The 21,851-nt window shown below is 41.6% G+C and overlaps 1 protein-coding gene and 1 pseudogene across 3 annotated transcripts in view; both read right to left on the reverse strand.

Moving 5' to 3' along the window:
- Nucleotides 1-1,233: 1,233 nt before the first annotated feature.
- On the reverse strand, nt 1,234-1,670 carry LOC716458 (ATP synthase F(0) complex subunit f, mitochondrial pseudogene; annotated as a pseudogene).
- LOC144332053 (uncharacterized) overlaps nt 1,234-21,851 on the reverse strand; it is an 82,969-nt gene continuing 62,351 nt past the window's right edge. The window contains exon 3 of one of the 3 annotated variants that reach the window (XM_077951384.1): nt 1,234-4,290. In XM_077951384.1, coding sequence (XP_077807510.1) covers nt 4,271-4,290 — 20 coding nt within the window. In that variant the 3' untranslated portion in view covers nt 1,234-4,270. The other 2 variants (XR_013399768.1, XR_013399767.1) reach the window with 2 other exon arrangements.

The raw sequence follows: 21,851 nt of genomic DNA on the forward strand, positions 1-21,851 counted from the left end.
AAGGTTTGGGAAGGGGTGAAGGGCTGCCCAGGGGAGTGTGGTGAATTAATGGGGAAGGCAGAGCTGGGAGTCTGACAGTCTCAGAATCCCTCTCTAACCCACGCCCTGTGACTCACCCACTGGTAGATTCAGAACAAGGTGCTTCCTATGTGGGCCATTTTCTCAGTTTACTAAAGTGACAAGAGAACTGAAGGCTGAGCATGGTGGCTGGCTGGGCGCGGTGACTCGTGCCTGTAATCCCAGCACTTTGGGAGGCTGAGGCGGGCAAATCACGAGGTCAGGAGATGGAGACCATCCTGGCTAACACTATGAAACTCCATCTCTACTAAAAATACCAAAAAAAAAAAAAAAAAAAATTAGCTGGGTGTGGTGGCGGGTGCCTATAGTCCCAGCTACTGGGGAGGCTGAGGCAGGAGAATGGCTTGAACCCGGGAGGCCGGAGCTTGCAGTGAGCGGAGATCGCACCACTGCACTCCAGCCTGGGTGACAGAGCAAGACTCTGTCAAAAACAAACAAACAAATAAACAAAAACAAAAACATCAAAAAAGCAGTTGGTTTACCCAGGCCGTACCTCTAGTGGCTCCTCTCCCAAGGTATCTGATAAGTAAACAGATTTTCCACTGATATCTCAAAGCAAAAAAAGTAGAAGGAGAGGAAAGTTATTTATTCTGGAGTCCATTTTGGAGTCCATTCATCCTACTACCCTATGTTTATTACGTCATTATAGGCTAAAGCTCTCTTTAGACATTTGGGGAAATTTAAAACAACACATTTTATGGAAAGCAATTTGTATTAAATCCTGGAAAGTGTAAATCTACCAATGCATATACTAGGATGATCCATAACATTTGTTAAAGAAATATTTTGGAAAAATGTAAGCAATCAATAATAGAAAATTTATTAAAGTATGAAAGATCCACACATAATCTATGCAGATACTTTAAAAAGATATAGATATATTAATTATTTGACACTGAAAGATGTTCACACTATCTTTGTATAAGAAACTTCATGTATAAATGAAGATATTTAAATAAATATATATTGATGTGATACACACACATACCTGCTCCCCAGGAAAAAATATGAAAGGTTATTTACTAGAATATGAACAGTGGTCTATGTTGTGTGATTAAGACATAATTTTTATTCAATTCTGTATGCAATTCTACATTTCTTTCATTTTTTTATGATGGGGACATGTTTTTACAATCAGAGAAAAAACATATTCCCTTTTTTTTTTTTTTTACCAGTCATCTTTTATTTGGAGATTAATTCCCATTAGGACATGAAAGGATTCAGCAACGATCAAAATTGTGTTCCTTACAGAGGGGCTCGGGCCAAGGTCATGGGGTTGGGGGGTGGTGCAGAGCGTGTCCTCTTCAGTGGTATTTGCGGAGCTGCTTGTGATTGAGATGCTTGTAGGAAATGCAGTAGTTGAAGAGCACGTAGCATGCCAGCACCATGGTAATCCCCGAGATGCTCCCCTTGCTCATGTTAATGTACTTGTTGTAGTACCAGTAGTAACCTCTTCGAAATGCTCCGAGAATGCCACTAGGGCTGAAGTCCTGCATCAAGATCCAGCTTGGCAGCTCCCCCAGTTTGACCTCCAGAAGTTTCTTGTCCTTCACTGGTACGACTGACGCCATCTTGGAGTCCTGGTGTCCGCTCCATATTCCCATTTTTAAAAACATGATCATGTTAACACAAAGAAAGTTAATAATATGTTGTAATATAAAAAGTAGATTTAAAAAGTTTATTTGTAGTGTGATCCAATTTTGATATATCTTTTTTTTTTTTTTTTTTTTTTTGAGACGGAGTCTCACGCTGTTGCCCAGGCTGGAGTGCAGTGGCGCGATCTCGGCTCACTGCAAGCTCCGCCTCCCGGGTTCCCGCCATTCTCCTGCCTCAGCCTCCTGAGTGGCTGGGACTACAGGCGCCCGCCACCACGCCCGGCTAATTTTTTGTATTTTTAGTAGAGACGGGGTTTCACTGTGGTCTCGATCTCCTGACCTTGTGATCTGCCCGCCTCGGCCTCCCAAAGTGCTGGGATTACAGGCTTGAGCCACCGCGCCCGGCCCAATTTTGATATATCTTTATGACAAATGTAGGAATTTTAAAAGCCTAGAATGTTGTACAACAAAATACAAATGATTTGTATTCTCTGATTTTGTTTTGCTGTATTTTCTAGTGGTTTATAATAAATATGCATAAGTTATGTAACAAGAAAGAAAAGTAAACTTTCTCTTTCTTTTTCTAAACAACTATTAATAAAACCAGGTTCGTGCCAAAAATAAAGATATAAAATAAGATAAATATAGTCTTGCCTTTAAACAGTTGACAACCGAAAAGAAGAGATCAAAGCAAAATGTATGCAACTAAAATATACAAGAAGACTCAGTAGGTTTACCTACTGAATTGATAAAAGATTCATGAAAGAGATGACATTTGGGACAGGTTTTAACAGATAGATGTGAATAAATAAAAATTGGAGGAGGCCAGGTGCAGTGACTCATTTTGGGAGGCCAAGGTGGGAAGATTGCTTGAGGCCAGGAGTTTGAGACAGCCTGAGCAATATAGCAAGACCCTGCCTCTGCAAAAAGACAGGGGAGAGTGAGTGGTGGCTCATACCTGTAATCCCAGCACTTTGGGAGGCCAAACTGGGTGGATCACTTGACGTCAGGAGTTCAAGACCAACCTGGCCAACATGGTGAAACTCCATTTCTACTAAAAATACAAAAATCAGCCGGGTGCAGTGGCACATACCTGTAATTCCAGTTACTCGAAAGGCTGAGGCAAGAGAAATGCTTGAACCCGGGAAGTGGAGGTTGCAGTGAGCTGAGGACATGCCACTACACTTCAACCTGAGCTATGACAGAGCGAGACTCCATCTCAAAAAAAAAAAAAAAAATTAGCCACGCATGGTGGCTCAAGCCTGTGGTCCCAGCTTCTCGGGAAGCTGAGGGAGGAAGATTGCTTGAGTCCAGGAGTTCAAGGCTGCTCTAAGCTATGATAGTGACACTACTGCAGCCTAGGCGATAGGGTGAGACCTCATCTCTAAAAAAGAAATTGGAGGAAAGGGCATTCGTATCAGAGAAAAGGCAGGAAGCAGCAATGTGAGTATGTCCAGGGAGCAGCATACACAAGGGGCTTGGTGGTACATCGCCACCTCCCCACTTTGCTTCCTGCCGCACCTACCTACTGTCATGCTTAGTCACCAAGCTCTTCCATGACTTTTCAAATAAGGCAGCTATGAAAAAGTGCAAAGTATGCATTTTCCATTCTGATTGTATCTTATTACATACTGAATTAGGTAAATAAAAATGGATTCAGCACTAAAGGACTTTAGTGAATTATTTAATAGTTTGAGAATGCATTGGCTATTGGCTGGATTTAATTAGAAATTTTGGTCTTCACCAAATGGATCCAACACTAAAGGCGCTTTAAGTCTCAAGGACAAAGTTGGAATTTCCCATGCAGTAAATTTAGATCTTCGTTTCATGCATCCATAAAGAGAGCTATAAAATTCAGAGGCCCAAGGCTTGTCCCAGCATAACATGGGCCTTCACAGCAAGTAAATAAATAACTTGAAACTGGAAGGGTAACTTCAGATGCTGCTGCCACCCTCTCTACTAGAAGACAGTGTGGACACAACAGGAAGTCGAGACATCTGGGAAACGTCTTTGGTCACCTCTTTGGAACGTAAAAGTCTGGAAAGCCCAAACAGGGTTTGCTCTTAGAGATATGGCAATATTTAAAGGACTCGTACATAGGAAACATGAAAGGAAATGGAATTATTCGTTTATGTTCATTACAACGTGAGACCAGATAAGTTCCTAGCCACTCTCTACTTTCAACAGGCCCCGAACACTTGGTCTCTCTTGACCTTCTACCCTGTAGCAAAGTGGCTGGGAGGACTTCCTCTGGCTCAGAATCTCTGTCCTCAACAATTACATCTTGGTAAAACCAGGGCAGTAAGTTAGATACCTGAGAACTTAGAGTAGAGCTAGGCTAGATTCTTGGGTCTGTCACTAACTCACTTGGAGATCTTGGGAAATGGTTTGGTCTAAGTCAGTAGGTCTCAGTCTTTGCTTCAACCTTCACATTATCTCATGTTCTATATGTGCTCACCAAAAACACCTCTCAGGCCAGATGCTGTGGCTCATGCCTGTAATCCTAATGCTTCGGGAGGCCTAGGTGGGAGCATCACGTGAGCCCAGGAGTTTGAGGCTGCAATAAGCTATGTTCATGCCACTGCACTTCAGGTTGGTCAACAGAATGAGACCCTGTCTATAAAACAAAACAAAACAAAAACATTTTTCATTAGACATAGATTGTCAATGAGTGTGGCTGCCTCTATGCATTTTCTGATCCTCTGAGATCTCTGAACAAGATGATCTTAGTGTGTTTCACACATCCCCCTCCTTGCACTTTTGAGTCTTAGGATTCTAGATATAAATTCTCATCAAAAGAGCCTTGAAAAAAATAGGCTCCTACACAATTATGTTTGCATATACTTAGAAAGAAAGATTTAAAAGAAGATGTTAACAGTGATTTTCTCTGGGAAAGGAACCTAGGGGCCTAATGGTTAAGGAAATAAAGAGACTGACTCTTTACCGTATACCCATTGATTTTTACTATTTTATTTTATTTTATTTATTTAATTTAATTTTATTTTATTTTAGAAAGGGTCTGGGTCTGTCACACAGGCTAGAGTGTCATGGTATGATCTCAGCTCACTGCAACCTGCACCTCCTGGGCTTAAGCAATCCTCCCGCCTCAGTCTCCCAAGTAGCTGGGACTACAGGCACACACCATCATGCCTGGCTAACCTAGTAGAGAAAAATAAAATAAAATAAAATAAAATAAAATTAAATTAAATTAAAAAAATATTTTAAAAAAGAAAAAACAAAAAGAGAACCTTTGGAAGAAGACGAGTAGGGTTGAAGTGGACCTACAGGCTAAGTAGGTAGACAAATAAGCAGGTCTGTTTCCTCCCTTATTTCCTCCCTTCCTTTCCTAACCCTCTTTACTTTCTTGGAAATGATCTTCAGTGCCTGCCACGAACCAGCCACCATGATTGGGTGGGTATTAATTCAGAGTTTCCTGTACTTCAGTCATTCACACAGCACTTTCTTGAGTTTTGCCACATCTGCCCACCAGCTGTATCATAATTAACTTAAAGTTTTTCTTTAAATTAACTCCCTTCCCCTTTTTTCTTTAACTTACCGGCCGGGCGTGGTAGCTCACACCTGTAATCCTAGCACTTTGGGAGGTTGAGGCGGGCAGATCACCTGGGATCAGGAGTTCGAGACTAGCTGGGCCAACATGGCAAAACCCCGTCTCTACTAAAAATACAAAAATTAGCCAGGTGAGATGGTGCATGCCTACAATCCCAGCTACTTGGAAGGCGGAGGCAGAAGCATCACTTGAATCCGGGGGACGGAGGTTGCAATGAGCTGAGATTGCCCCACTTCACTCCAGCCTGGGCAAAAGAGCAAAACTCTGCCTCAAAATAAATAAATACATTATTTAATTAACTTACCTAACTACTTTAGCCTTGCACTAATCGATAACATCCATAAAATGATTTGGTATGTCAACTATTTTTCTAATGCCTATGAAACTAAACACTGACTATTAGAATGGAAATGTCTGCCCCATGTCTGGGTTACACATGCCACACTTTGGAATTCACTAACAATAACTCATTCGGTTCCTGCAACTACTCTCTGAGTAGAAATTATCTTCCTCATCCTACACATGAGAAAACTAAGCTTCAGAGGGGTTAAGTAACTTGCCCAAGGAGACAAAACTAGCAAAGGCAGAGTAAGACTTAAAACCACTCTTGTCTCCAAGGCTCGCATTCTTTCTTTTTATTTTATTTTTATTATTTTTTAGACAGAGTCTCACTCTGTTGCTCAGGCTGGATTGCAGAGGCACGATCTCGGCTCACTGCAACCTCTGCCTCCCAGGTTCAAGTGATTCTCCTGCCTCAGCCTCTGGAGTAGTTGGGATTACAGGCACCCGCCACCACCCCGGCTAATTTTTTTGTATTTTTAATAGAGACAGGGTTTCACCACGTTGGCCAGGCTGATCTCGAACTCCTGGCCTCAAATGATACAGTTGCCTCAGCTTCCCAAAGTGCTGGACTACAGGCATGAGCCACCGCACCCTGCCCCTGCATTCTTTCTTCTAATATTGCCCTAAAGTGGAGGGAAGGGAAAAAAAGAGTAATAAAAAAATGAGACCAGTCCACAGAGGTTCAATGCATTTGATCCAACCTGCTGGTTCAGTCCCTGCAACAAGCCAAGTCCCAGCATCCATTCTTGCCTCCCTGGCAGATGCCTTGCTTCCTCCACCACAATCAAGTCGTGTGTGGTGCAAATTGGAGACCAACTTGTGTTTGTCAAGTGATGGCTTTGTTCCAATGGCAGATCCTCCCGCCATGGCTCTCCTGGTGCCAAGGCTCCTCGAAGCCTTTCTAAGCCCTGCCCTTTCAGGTTCCTAACCCTGCCTTCTCACTCACCATCCGTCAGATCCCACCTTTGTGCTAACTTCCTGGCCAGGCAGACAGGCCAAGGTTTTGCCCTCATGTTGGGGCTTGGGTTTGCTATTTTAGGTGGTGGATTTATGAGAGAAGGCGTTCATTCTGGAAAGTTTGAAAGCATCCTTTTATCTTCTCTTGTCACTAACACCATCTAGTTGCCTAGCACAGAGAAGACACATTTGCTTGGCAAAGGAGGGAAGGCTTCTCTGCCACCTCCCCCTTGGACCTTTCACCTTTGGTCCCCTACCAAAGAGGAGGCTGGGGTGTGGTCCTTCCATGAAACTGAGAGAGCACGATTAGGGCCATGTGAGGACCTGGACTCAGCCTGCCTCCCTGCTGCATTCTCTGCCTGCCAACAGCCCGCTCTGGGTTTGGTGGTAGGGATGAGGGGTGGAAGTAGAGCGTTAGAAGAAATAGAGCAAAGGAACAAATACTTATTATGGGCCTACTGTTTGTCAAACACTGTTGATACTTCATATCTGTTATCTCATCTAATACTCTCAACAACCTTACAACCATAACAAACAGATATTATTAGGCTCATCTTACAGAATTAGTAAATCCAAGTCTGGAAATCTAAATCAATTACTTAAGGTCACACAGCTACTAAAAGCCAGAGCCAAGGTTTAAGCCCAGTACTGATTCCAAAGTCCACACTGTTTTCACTATACCAGGCTACCTCCTCTATGGATGAAATATAGTTACAAGGGCCCTTAGAAATTATTTAGTTCAGGCCGGGTATGGTGGCTTATGCCTGTAATCCCAGTACTTTGGGAGGCCGAGGTGGGTGGATCACTTGAGGTCAGGAGTTTGAGACCAGCCTAGCCAACAGGGTAAAACCTTGTCTCTACTAAAAATACAAAAATTAGCTGGGCATGGTGGCAGCTGCCTGTAATCACTGCTACTTGAGAGGCCGAGGCAGGAGAATCTCTTGAACCTGGGAGGCAGAGGTTGCAGTGAGCCGAGATGGTGCCACTGCACTCCAGCCTGAGTGGCAAAGCAAGATTCTGTCTCCAAAAAGACAAAAAAGAAAGAAAGAAAGAAAGAGAGAGAGAGAGAGAGAGAGAGAGAGAAAGAAAGAAAGGAAGGAAGGAAGGAAGGAAGGAAGGAAGGAAGGAAGGAAGGAAGGAAGAAAAAGAAAGAAAGAAAGAAAGAAAGAAAGAAAGAAAGAAAGAAAGAAAGAAAGAAAGAAAGAAAGAAAGAAAGATTATCTAGTTCAGTATTTCCCAGGTTGTATGCCTTGGAACACCAGTTCCTTAGGTACAAGGAGAAGGAGGCCAAAGAATTTTGGAGAAACTTGGTCTAAATAAAATTAGATAGATGTCTTTGCTGCAGGCCTTCTCAGAGCCTTTAATATTCAAATGCGCATATGAATCTCCAAGAAGGAGCTACAGTGTCACATCACCCCAGTTACCCAGGGAGACTGTTTGTTTTGGCTGCAAAATATCCAAGAAACTAGTGTTTTACAGAACAATTGGGAAAACAGACTCCTTTATTTTACATACAAAAAGGGAGGCAGGAGACCTGTCCAAGTGACATGATAAGCTAAAGCACCATGTTTCCAAACACAACACAGCCTCATTCCTGTCCTGCTTTCCTGTCTCAGTAGAGAGGCTCTGCCCATTTCATTAGTCATTAAATAATGCAGTAAATACCTACCACATGCCAGGTCTGGGGGTAAACAAGACATCATAACAAGATACAGTGGAGAGGCCACCACCCGGGAGTGTGGTGGTGGCATTAAGACTGGGGCTGCACTTGGGACTGTACCTGAACCAGGCTTAAGGGGGTGGGGAAGCCTTCCTTGGGAACTCTGCAGGTCACAGGATGTCAGCTCTTGTGAGGTGCAAGCATGTTCCTTAGCATCTGAAATACTGGCCCCCTCACCCACACATCCATCATAAACAGGAGGGCCATTTTGGGACCAGTCCCATCCTCAAAACTCTTCTTCCTCTTGTGACAGTAAAAGAAGTAATTGGCGTGAATACAGGTTCCTTTTAAATTCTGCTACCATTGGATGAAATCTCTCTGCAGCATAGGCTAAACAGATTCCTGGGGTGCCTGACCACAGAATGATCACAGAATGTCCGTGCAGAAAGAGATCTCAGTGACCAGCTAACCCAGACCATGTTACAAATGGGGGAAAGTGAAACTGGAAGGGCTTGCTATGGCCTTGCTGTCAGGTCCAGTGTGGTGTGCCTGATCTCTTGCTAACCCACAGTTCTGAGCGGCACTTAAGCTCTCTGAAGTGGGAAGTCAAAATGTAGTATTTGTGAGCCTGCATCCCAAACGTGGGAAACAGGTGCAGGAGGGGAAGCACCCACATCCTGTGCCCTCCTGCTAAGAGCCCTCACAGTCGATCCCAGAAAAGCAACACTGGCTGCCCCAGATTCCAGGAGGTGGGTACTGGGTCCTCGTATAGCTAGTCTCTGTGTGTACATCACGTTGTGCCCTTGGGTGGGTCAGTACTCTTCTCTGGGCTTGTCTCTTCACCTACAAGAAGGAGGAGGTTGGGTTGGGTCTGGAATGTTTCCTTTAGCTGTAAAGTTCTGTGGATGCTCCAGGGAGGAGCTTGAAGTCAAATACCAAAGCACCGCCGACACCACACATCCTCTCAATGCCCCTGCTCTGCTATCTCAACCTTTTAGAGCCTGGCCATTTACTGGGCACATTTTCTCTCTGGAGGTTATAGAACCTGCGTTCAGGAGACTCAAGACCCAGGATGGATGGGCCCTGCTGCTGGCAGAGTGTAAATTACAAAAACTTGCTGGGGCCAGAGTGGGCCTGATGGGGCTGCTCTGCGAGCTGCAGGGAGGGAGCATCAGCCTGCCCTGAGGATTCTGGAGAGCGTGGCCCCTCACCCACTGCTGGGTCTACAGCTGCAGCATGGACCGGGCCCAGGGCCCACAGCTACAATGCGGAGGTGTTGAAATTGTGCTGCCTGTTGCCTTGACAACCCAGCACATGGGCCCTAGCAGTTCTCAAGCATCTGTCCCTGACAGCAGAGACCATCCTTCCATCCTGCACTTCCTCCTCACTTAGTGGGCATTTTTCTGAGGGCAGACGTGGGTGTTAAGTAACCATCCTAGAGGAAGTGCCCTCTGCAGTTCAGACTATCTCTGGAGTCCAGCTTTCAGTCCAGAAATTTGGTCAGAAGGATGGCCATGATGATAACAGATCTGGAAACTCCATTATTTTGGGAATGTTTTAAGTCATTACCCTCTGGCTGGAGATGTGTAGCTGCAGGGAACGGGAGCATCACGGTTATGGTCTTCTGTGGTTGATGAAATGTGACAGTGAAGAGGGGTTAGCTTGGTTGGGAATGGGCTCCTAGGTAGAAGTACCTGGGAGTAGGTTTGGGCTCAATGTAAGGACAACACCTTCTAGAACTCAGATAAAGGGAAATAGTACTTCAAGTGATAATGATTTGTCTGCTACCCCAGAAGGACAAACGGAGACTTAATGACAGTGACAGAAATGTTCTGGAGACAACTGGCAGACTGGCCAGAGTCAGGAGTGTTATACTAGATGGTTCATTAAGATCCTCTTTGGTGGGGCGCGATGGCTAATGCCAGTAATCCCAGCACGTTGGGAAGCCAAGACGGGCGGATTGCTTGAGCTCAAGAGTTTGAGACCAGCCTGGGCAAAAAATGAGACCCCTTTTCTACAAAAAATACAAAAATTAGCCAGGCATGGTGGTGCATACCTCTGGTCCTGGCTACTGGGTAGGCTGAGGTGGGAGGATGGCGTGAGACTGGGAGGCAGAAGTTGCAGTGAGCCAAGATCACGCCACTACAGTCTAGCCTAGGTGACAGAGCTAGACCCTGTCTCAAAAAAAAAAAAAAAAAAATTCCTTTTCAACGGGAAGCTTAAACCCTGGAAAATGCCTAATAGGAAGATGCTTGCCATTCCCAGCAGAGGTTGTCCAGAAGTGCCTTCCTTCCTCTAAGATCATTTGTACACTCTTCCAAACAGCTCTGGATTCATAAACCCACGTCCTTCCCCTCTCCACTGACTCTGTCATTCCTACTTTAGGGGTTTTAGTAATAAACACCTTGAAACCATTTCTTGAGATTCTAATTTATCTTTTCAGTCTTGAAATTCCTGGAGAATAAAGAAGCTCTCTTCTCTGTTGAGACATCTGGCTCCTAGGCTGGGATTTCAATACCAGGTGCTGCTTGGGAGTTTTTCAGTATATAATGTTTTCCACTTTCTTTGCCAAGCTGGCATGATTTTATATTTGTGATTGGTGGCTCATAGATTAATCCTTCTGCTTAGATTTCTTGATGAGAAAATTAGAAATTTGGCTACTATTCACTGCCATCTTCATTCTGCCGGGCTGTTTGGGAAGTGGAATGCTAATTTGGTGTTTTTCCATCTCTTCTAGAGAAAGTGAATAATGATTTAATTTACAGCAAAATAAATGATCGGCGAGACCTGAGATACCCCCAAATCCCTACTTATTGAGAAATTGTTCAGGGAAAGTGTGACTATTTTCCCTAGTAATATTCTGTGGTGTCCATCCAAAAACTTATACAGGAGCATAATCAGACTTGAACTCGGAAAATACGGGTTTCAGTCGTGCTTCCCTCACTGTGATAAATCACTCAGCCTCTTTGGACCTTTGTTTTTTCGTGTGCAAAATGGAGATTGAGCCATTCGTTTATTCAACAAATATCTGATTTCCTACAATGCACAAAGCACTGTGTGCAAGACAGTTCTCTAACTCGTGGAACTGAGGCATGCATGAGTTAATTAAATTATATCTGTAAAAAAGCTTTGTGAATTATGAAGTGCAGTGTGAAGAGAAGGGGTTGTTATACATAAGATGGGATCTAGAATATTTTTTCACTTCTAATGAAGCCCATTGTGTCCAATAGTAGGGACGTATTTCTGAGCAATGATCCCACTCTTTTTGTGGCTGATAGTACTGGAAATACACAAGAACAGCCATGTTTTTCTTCCTCCTGTCCTGTCCATACCGAGAAGTCTACATATTTGTGAGAAAATGGAGGCCTGCCTTCTCCTCTGCTTGAGTTCTCATCAGTTAGCTGAAAGTCTGTTTAACTCCTAGGACCTCTCTAGACACAAAGAAGCTCCACACATGTCCTAAGTTGGATGAGGCATCAGGGCCCTTTTTCTGTACTGGGGAAGCTTAGGAAGGCAGCAAGATGTGGAGTGGCAAACAAAAACAAAATACAAAAAAAAAAAAAAAAGAAATCACAGAAATTTCTTAAAGAACTAAAAACAGATCTACCATTCAATCTGGCAATCCCACTACTGGATATGTACCTAAAGGAAAAGAAGTTATATCAAAAAGACACCTACACGTGTATGTTTATTGCAGCACAATTCACAATTGCAAAGATATGGAATCAACCTAAGTGCTCATCAGCCGATGAGTGGATGGAGAAAAAGTGGTCCATGTACACCATGGAATACTACTTAGTTATAAAAAAGAATGAAATAATGTCTTTTGCAGTAACTTGAATAGAGCTGGAGGCCACTGTTCTAAGTGAAGTAACTCAGGAATGGAAAACCCAATACCATATGTTCTCACTTGTAAGTGGGAGCTAAGCTATGAGGATGCAATGACACACAGAGTGACATAATGGACTTTGGTGACTCCAAAGGAGAGGGGAGAGGGATTTTAAAAATGACATATCAGGTACAATGAACATTAATCAGGTGACAGGTGCACTAAAATCTCAGACTTCACCACTGTAAAATTCATCCATGTAACCAAAAACCATTTGTACCCCAAAGCTATTGAAAAAAGAACCCATCACTCATACAGACATCTTTACAATTCATTAGTCCCATAACTTTCACCTAGTTACTTAACTGATGAGCCTCTAGCTCCTTCTCTGTAAAATGAGGATTATAACATACAGCCTACTCACCATGCAAAGCTGTTGTAAAGCTTTAATGAGACACAGTTGTGAAAACACATTATGGAATGAAAAGACCATGTACCAATGTCAGGGGTTTGTTCAGTGCTTACCACCTGAACTTGCATTAGCAATTGTCATGTATGTGTGTCCCCATGCATCCAGATTACTAATATCGGCTTGGGCTACAACCACAAGTGATGGTATCTGATTTTATGATCATTATCTATTTAAAGAGTTTCCAACACTTCTGGAACAAATGACTTCCAAGTCATTTGTTCTCCTTCTAAATACCTATGTAGAGTCATTTTCCAGGCACAGAAGTTGAAAACTGATTTCACCTGACAGCCCAGCAAATATTGCCCAATTCCTAGGAAGGGTAACTCTATTTACTTTTCCTATTTAAGCTATAATCATTCCAAAGTCATGGCCACCTACAAGTTTACAGATGTGACTTTATTTCCAAGCCTAATGAGAGTACTAAGCCCTAGCACCACTCCTTGCAAAACCTCCTGGATGTCTCCCCACAGTTAAATCTACTCATAGACAGAAATGATAACTTAGTATGTACAACGTACTTGGAATTTATGACTTGTTTTATTAGTTCTCCCTTAGACCCTCCTTTAGAAGGATGGCCAATAAGACACTGGTGGAGAAATCGGGTCCCAGGTAACACCATGAGCATGATAAATCACTGTCACCATGGATAAGACTTGTGTGATTAATTCCTCTACTAAAATCCTACAGAGTCTGTTGGTTTTGACATTAATAATAAAGGGGGCTGGGTGCAGTGGCTCACACTTGTAATCTCAGCACTTTGGGAGACCAAGGTGGGAGGATCACTTGAGCCCAGGAGTTTGAAACCAGCCTGGGCAACATAGCAAGACCCCATCTCTATGAAATGTTTTTTTAAATTAACTAAGAGTGGTAACACGTGCTTATAACCTCAGCTACTTAGGAGACTAAGGTGAGGGGATCATTTGAGTCCAGGAGTTTGAGGTTACAGTGAGCTATAATCATGCCACTGCACTCCAGCCTGGGCATCAGAGTGAGGCCCTATCTCAAAATAAAATAATAGTAATAATAATAATGGAATGGTGAGAGCTTCATCCATAGAATCAATGAAAGCAATTGGTGCTGCCGGCCTTTCAGAACTCCACTGCTAATGATTTCTAGAGGCATTTTCCTCTAGCTGGCAGAAACATTTCTCTCCTTCATAGACAGGGATCTTCATTTTCTCCAAGGTGGAGCAGGGAGTTCGGGGCTCTGAGAAGGGAAGTGACTTGTGCAAAGTCACGAAGTGAGCTGGCGGCAGAGCCAAGACCACAGCACTTGGCACAAAGTTGGTGCTCAAGAAACGCTTGATGAATGAACGACTGCATGAACCCAAATCTGGAACTCACTTTTCTCCCCTGACTATTCTCTACAAGAAGCCACTTAGATTCCAGCCATGTTTTATCCTCTTCAGGGATGAAGTGGCTTTCCCTAAGCCTTACAAAGTCCTAGGCCTGGACTGTCCAATAAGACAGCCACGTGCTACGTGCGGCCGTGAAACACTTGAGATGCAGCTGATCCTAATTAGAATGAGCTTTAAGTCAATCTCAAATTCTGAAGGCATACTGTGAAAAAAAGTAAATTATCTCATTATAACTTTTATATTGATGACATGTTAAAATGGCCATAGATTAGATTAACTGGGTTAAATAAAATCTAATAATATCGTTAAAACTAATTGTTCCTGTTCCTTTTTACTTTTTAAAAGTGGCTACTAAAACATTTTAAATTCCATTTACAGCTTTCATTTGTGGTTTGCATTCTCCTTCTCTTGGAAAGCACTGTAATCTAGTCTATAGAAGTTTTGGAAAAAGAATTACATATTGAATTGTTAATCTTTCAATAACAATTACTTATTCAGGCTAGCCAAGAACCCAGGAAACACAGGTAAGGGTAATAATTTTCTTTTCAACACAAAATAAACATTTCTCTCTACCCTCATCCTTTCCCTAAAGTATCCATTGGACCCTCGTTAATTGTGTAACTGAAAAGCTGGGACACTCACTGAGCTATTGGTAGTGGGCTGGCAGCGGCTGGCCAGCCCAGGATGTGGGATGCCTAATCAGAACGGCCACCATCCCCATCCCAGCTGCCACAGGCACAGACCTCCCATGTGAATAGGGGAAGTGTTTTTCAGCACGCTTTTGGTGAACAAGTTTTAATAAAAATAATTATTGTAATAGCTGACGTTTATATAGCACTTTGCAATGTAAAAAAATACTTTCCCATATGTCACCTCTTTTTTTCTTTATTTCTTTTTTTTTTTTTTTTTTGAGATAGGGTCTTACTCTGTCACCCAGGCTAGAGTGCAGTGGCCTGATCTCAGCTCACTGCAACCTCTTCCTGCTGGGCTTAAGTGATTCTTCAGCCTAGGACTACAGGCATGAGCCACCAACATCCGGCTATTTTTTGTAGAGATGAGATTTTGCCATGTTGGCCAGGCTGGTCTTGAACTCATGAGTTCAAAGTGATCTGCCCGCCTTGGCCTCCCAAAGAGCTGGGATTCCAGGCATGAACCACCACCATGCCCAGCTTCCTCATTTGGTTCTCATGGCAACTCTGTGATATGGGCATTACTATGATCCTGTTTGACAGATAAGACACTAAACTCAAAGAGGTAAAGAGGTTAAGAGGCTTGTTCATGATCACACAGCTTAAAAGTGGTCGATCTGGTTTTAAATCTTGGTCTTCTAATACAAGGACTCCAGCTCTTATTTCAAGGTGTTTCAGAATCCAGTGTGTGAACTCTGACTGGCCTGACCTAGGGCTCAGTGACCTCAAGTTGTTCTTCTGCAGAACCTCTCTGGCATAGATAAACAGTGAAGGAAGAAAGGAAAGATTTAAGAAGTGGTAGAGAAGAAACTCAGGTAAGGGAACCTTAAACCTTAAAGAGAAACTTCTCTACTGGCACACTATAATCTCCACTGTAATTACCTCCTGTGCTGGGGTGCAGAGAGGGAAGGGCTCTACCATGGCTAAATCTGTTTTGTTTTTTTTTTTTTGGACAGAGTTTTGCTCTTGTTGCCCAGGCTGGAGTGCAATGGTGTGATCTCAGCTCACTGCAACCTCCGCCTCCGGGTTCAAGCGATTCTCCTGCCTCCGCCTCCAAGTAGCTGGGATTACAGGTGCCCACCACCATGCCCGGCTAATTTTTTGTATTTTTAGTAGAGATGGGGTTTCATCAATTTGGCCAGGCTGTGCTCAAACTCCTGACCTCAGATGATCCACCTGCCTCGGCCTCCCAAACTGCTGGGATTACAGGCGTGAGCCACCACGCCTGGCTGGCTAAATCCTTATTGGTGTAAGTCCTACCTACTGCTGGGCAAAAGGAGGTTTTATCCCCATCTGGGAGGTGAAGAAACTGAGTCTTAGCTATCTTAAGTTATTTATGCCTAGAGTTCCATTATTGGAAAGCTAAGCTTGTGGGAGTTATTTATATCCTACTGCTCAAGGTCATCACCAAGGTCTGATTTTTCACACAAAAAAATTGCTACCTCCAGCATAAATGGGTTAAGTCCAATGTCCATTCCACCACCCTAAGTTGCTTTTGTGCATCAATATACAAATTACATGTATTTTTATTATCACCATTTATTCTTGTTATTAATTGTTTCACAATAATCCTGGTTATTTATATCCTTGCAGTGCTTTGCATTTATTCTGCTTTCTTTGTTTGGCTTTTTAGGACACATTAACCTCTTTTAAAATACAATGTTTTCTATCTTTTTTTCTTTTTTTTTTTGAGACGGAGTTTCACTGTTGTAGCCCAGGCTGGAGTGCAATGGCGCGATGTTGGCTGACTGCAACCTCTGCCTCCTGGGTTCAAGCGATTCTCCTGCCTCAGCCTCCCGAGTACCGGGATTACAGGCACGTGTCACCACTGACAGCTAATTTTTTGCATGTTTGGTAGAGACGGGGTTTTGCCATGTTAGCTAGGCTGGTCCCAAACTCCTGACGTCAAGTGATCCACTTGCCTTTGCCTCTCGAAGTGTTGGGATTACAGGCATGAGCCACCGCGCCTGGCCGTGTTTGTTTTCTAGTCAACATACTTAAGGTTATAAATTTTCCCCCAGATATTATTTTTGCTGCATCCATGGGTTTTGATATTTCCATTATGTGTAGTAGTACCAAAACCTATTTCATTAATGATATTTCATGAACACTTTCATTATCATTCAGTTCGAAATATTTTATAATTTCCAGTGGGTTTTCTCTCTAACCTATGGATTATTCATAAGGATGATTTTTACTGTCCAAAACTGTTATCTTTTTTTGAATAGATAATATGTACACATAAAACAAAATTCAAGAAATGAAAAAAATACAGAAAACAGTCTCTCAGAAGCTACATCTGTTTGAGCCCACGCATGTGACGTAATGGAAAAGGCAAAACTGTAGGGACAGAAAACAGATCAGTGCTGTCGGGGGCTGAGGGTGGTGCCAGGGCTTGGCTACAGAGGGACACGAGAAAATTAGGGGTGATGGAGGCAGTCTATATATGCATTGCTGTGTGCCTCCATGGCTGTATGCACTTGCCAAAACTGGGGGAAATGTATACTGAAAGGGGTGAATTGCAGTGTATGTAAATTATACCTTAATTAAAAAAATAAGTCTCCCTCCCCTCTCCTGTGCCCCAGGCACCTTGTTTCTCTCTGTAGAGGTAACCACTGTTACCAGCTTCTCAAGTATCATTTTAGGGACTATTTTATTCATTTTCAAATATGTACCTGTTTTTTAGACACAAATGGCAACATTATTTATTATTATTATTTTCTTTTTTAAAAAAAGCTTTATTGAGATATAATTCACTTATTTAAAATGTATGATTTAGTGCATTCACAGTTATGTGGACAACGCCACAATCAATTTTAGAATATTTGTATCACCCCCAAAGAAACCCTGTACCCTCCCATCCTTAGACAACAACTCATTTCCCCTGTACCTAGGCAACCAGTAATCTACCTTCTATCTTTATAGATTTGCCCATTCTGGATATTTCATGTCAGTGGAACCATACTATACTTGGTTTGTTTAGAGAGAAGTGGTATCCATTAGTACCTAGCTTCTAGATTCAATAGATACCAAGTTATTTGGTAAAGGTGGGGGCTATAAGATCTCTCCAATGTAAAGATACGTTTCCTGTTTGTAATTAGTAACAAAACTTTGGCGTGATATTTTGAGACTATGAATATTCTGTTTCCTAACAACATTTCATCTAGTGGTTTTAGTGTTCATTGAAGATGCTTGTGTAAATCAGTGAGACATTCGATTACAAAGTGGTGATTTTCTATTACTATCCTATCTTCAGAAATTATGTAGTTCATAGTATTTCTAATTCAGATGTATTGTACATAGTTTGTTCTTCTGTTTTGTGTTTGTACCTCTTTTCTCTCACTGTGAAAATCTTGGTTCCTAATAATAAATAAATGTTTTGTTTTCTTTTAAATATAATTAATCATATCAACATATTTACATTATCCTATAATGTGCATTATCCTATAATGTACATTATAATGGTCCAGAAGTCTTATCATACCTAAAATGTTTCACATTACAGTACCAGGCAGGAATGCTGGATCATAGGATAAAAGCATATATGATTTTGTTAAATAGTACTAGATTCAGCCAATAGGGTTTTACCATTTTGCATTCTTGCCAGCAATGTAAGAGTTTCTGTTTTCTTACAGCCTCATCAGTATAGTGTGTTGTTAAGCTTTTGAATTTTTCAGTCAAACAGATGAGAAATGGTGTATCTGTGTAGCATAGATTTTCAAAAACCTTTTCTATTATGAAGATTTGTGAACATCCACAAAAATAGAATAGCGTAACCAATCCCATGAACACCATCATTTAGTCTCAGCAACTACCAATCCAACCACCAATGACTCCTCCGTTCATTCCCTTCTCTCAAATTATTTTGAAACAAATCCCAGATAACATTTTTCTTTCATTTTCTTTCTTTTTTAATTTTAATTTTAATTTTTTATTATACTTTAAGTTCTGGGATACATGTGCACAACGTGCAGGTTTGATACATAGGTTTACATGTGCCATGTTAGTTTGCTGCACACATCAACTCCTCATTTACATTAGGTATTTCTCCTAATGCTATCCCTCCCCCAGCCCCCAACTCCCCAACAGGCCCCAGTGTGTGATGTTCCCCACCCCGTGTCCAAATGATCTCATTGTTCAATTCCCACCTATGAGTGAGAACATGCGGTGTTTGGTTTTCTGTCCTTGTGATAGTTTGCTCAGAATAATGGTTTCCAGCTTCATCCATGTCCCTGCAAAGGACATGAACTCATCTTTTTTTATGGCTACATAGTATTCCATGGTGTATATGTGTCACATTTTCTTAATCCAGTCTATCATTGATGGACATTTGGGTTGGTTCCAAGTATTTGTTATTGTGAATAGTGCCACAATAAACATACATGTGCATGTGTCTTTATAGTAGCATGATTTGTAATCCTTTGGGTATATACCCAGTAATCGGATTGCCAGGTCAAATGGTAAATCTAGTTCTAGATCCTAGAGGAATTGCCACACTGTCTTCCACAGTGGTTGAACCAATTTACACTCCCACCAATACTGCAAAAGTGTTCCTATTTCTCCACATCCTCTCCAGCATCTGTTGTTTCCTGACTTTTTAATGATTGCCATTCTAACTGGTGTGAGATGGTATCTCATTGTGGTTTTGATTCGCATTTCACTGATGACCAGTGATGATGAGCATTTTTTCATGTGTCTGTTGGCTGCATAGATGTCTCTTTTGAGAAGTGTCTGTTCATATCCTTTGCCCACTTTTTGATGGGGTTGTTTGTTTTTTTCTCGAAAATTTGTTTGAGTTCTTTGTGGGTTCTGGATATTAGCCCTTTGTCAGATGTGTAGACTGCAAAAATTTTCTCCCATTCTGTAGGTTGCCTGTTCACTCTGATGGTAGTTTCTTTTGCCATGCAGAAGCTCTTTAGTTTAATTAGATCCCATTTGTCAATTTTGGCTTTTGTTGCCATTGGTTTTGGTGTTTTAGTCCTGAAGTCCTTGCCCATGCCTATGTCCTGAATGGTATTGCCTAAGTTTTCTTCTAGGGTTTTTGTGGTTTTAGGTCTAACATTTAAGTCTTTAATCCATCTTGAATTAATTTTTGTATAAGGTGTAAGGAAGGGATCCAGTTTCAGCTTTCTACATATGGTTAGCCAGTTTTCCCGGCACCATTTATTACATAGGGAATCCTTTCCACATTTCTTGTTTTTGTGAGGTTTGTGAAAGATCAGATGGTTGTAGATGTGTAGCATTATTTCCGAGGCCTCTGTTCTGTTCCATTGATCTATATATCTGTTTTGGTACTAGTACATGCTGTTTTGGTTACTGTAGCCTTTTAGTATAGTTTGAAGTCAGGTAGCATGATGCCTCCAGCTTTGTTCTTTTTGCTCAGGATTGTCTTGGCAATGTGGGCTTTTTTTTGGTTCCATATGAACTTTAAAGTAGTTTTTTCCAATTCTGTGAAGAAAATCATTGGTAGCTTGATGGGGATGCCATTGAATCAATAAATTACTTTGGGCAGTATGGCCATTTTCAAGATATTGATTCTTCCTATCCATGAGCATGGAATATTCTTCCATTTGTTTGTGTCCTCTTTTATTTCATTAAGCAGTGGTTTGTAGTTCTCCTTGAAGAGGCCCTTCACATCCCTTGTAAGTTGTATTCCTAGGTATTTTATTCTCTTTGTAGCAATTGTGAATGGGAGTTCACTCACGATTTGGCTCTCTGTTTATCTGTTAATGGTGTATAGGAATGGAATGCTTGTGATTTTTGCACATTGATTTTGTATCCTGAGACTTTGCTGAAATTGTTTAATCAGCTTAAGGAGATTTTGGACTGAGATGATGGGGTTTTCTAAATATACAATCATGTCATCTGCAAACAGGGACAACTTGACTTCCTCATTTCCTAATTGAATACCCTTTATTTCTTTCTCCTGCCTGATTGCCCTGGCCAGAACTTCCAGCACTATGTTGAATAGGAGTAGTGAGAGAGGGCATCCTTGTCTTGTGCTGGTTTTCAAAGGGAATGCTTCCAGTTTTTGCCCATTCAGTATGATACTGGCTGTGGGTTTGTCATAAACAGCTGCTATTATTTTGAGATACGTTCCACCAATACCTAGTTTGTTGCGAGTTTTCAGCATGAAGCACTGTTGAATTTTGTCGAAGACCTTTTCTGCATCTATTGAGATAATTGTGGTTTCCGCCGTTGGTTCTGTTTATGTGATGGATTACTTTTATTGATTTGCTTATGTGGAACCAGCCTTGCATCCCAGGGATGAAGTCAACTTGATCGTGGTGCATAAGCTTTTCGATGTGCTGCTGGATTCGGTTTGCCAGTATTTTATTGAGGATTTTTTGCGTGGATGTTCATCAGGGATATTGGTCTAAAATTCTCTTTTTTGTGTGTGTGTCTCTGCCAGGCTTTGGTATCAGGATGATATTGGCCTCATAAAATGAGTTAGAGAGGATTCCCTTTTTCTATTGATTGGAATAGTTTCAGAAGGAATGGTACCAACTCCTCTTTGTACCTCTGGTAGAAATCGTCTGTGAATCTGTCTGGTCCTGGACTTTTTTTAGTTGGTAGGCTATTGATTATTACCTCAATTTCAGAGCCTGTTATTGGTCTATTCAGAGATTCAACTTCTTCCCAGTTTAGTTTTGGGAGAGTGTATGTGTCCAGGAATTTATCCATTTCTTCTAGATTTTCTAGGTTTTTTTTATTTATTTTTTATTTTTTTGCGTACAGGTGTTTTATATTATTCTCTGATGGTAGTTTGTATTTCTGCAGGATCGGTGGTAATATCCCCTTTATCATTTTTTTATTGCATCTATGTGATTCTTCTCTCTTTTCTTCTTTATTAGTCTTGCTAGCGGTCTACCAATTTTGTTGATCTTTTCAAAAAACCAGCTCCTTCATTGATGTTTTGAAGGGTTTTCTATGTCTCTATCTCTTTCAGATCTGCTCTGATCTTAGTTATTTCTTGCCTTCTGTTAGTTTTTGAATTTGTTTGCTCTTGCTTCTGTAGTTATTTTAATTGTGACGTTAGGGTGTCGATTTTAGATCTTTCCTGCTTTCTCTTGTGGGCATTTAGTGCTATAAATTTCCCTGTACACACTGCTTTAAATGTGTCCCAGAGTTTCCGGTATGTTGTGTCTTTATTCTCATTGGTTTCAAATAACATCTTTATATCTCCCTTCATTTTATTATTTACCCAGTAGTTATTCAGTTTCCATGTAGTTGTTCAGTTTTGAGTGAATTTCTTAATCCTGAGTTCTAATTTGATTGTACTGTGGTCTGAGAGATGGTTTGCT

The sequence above is a fragment of the Macaca mulatta genome, chromosome 10 (assembly GCF_049350105.2).
Source record: "Macaca mulatta isolate MMU2019108-1 chromosome 10, T2T-MMU8v2.0, whole genome shotgun sequence".
Classification (NCBI taxonomy): domain Eukaryota; kingdom Metazoa; phylum Chordata; class Mammalia; order Primates; family Cercopithecidae; genus Macaca; species Macaca mulatta.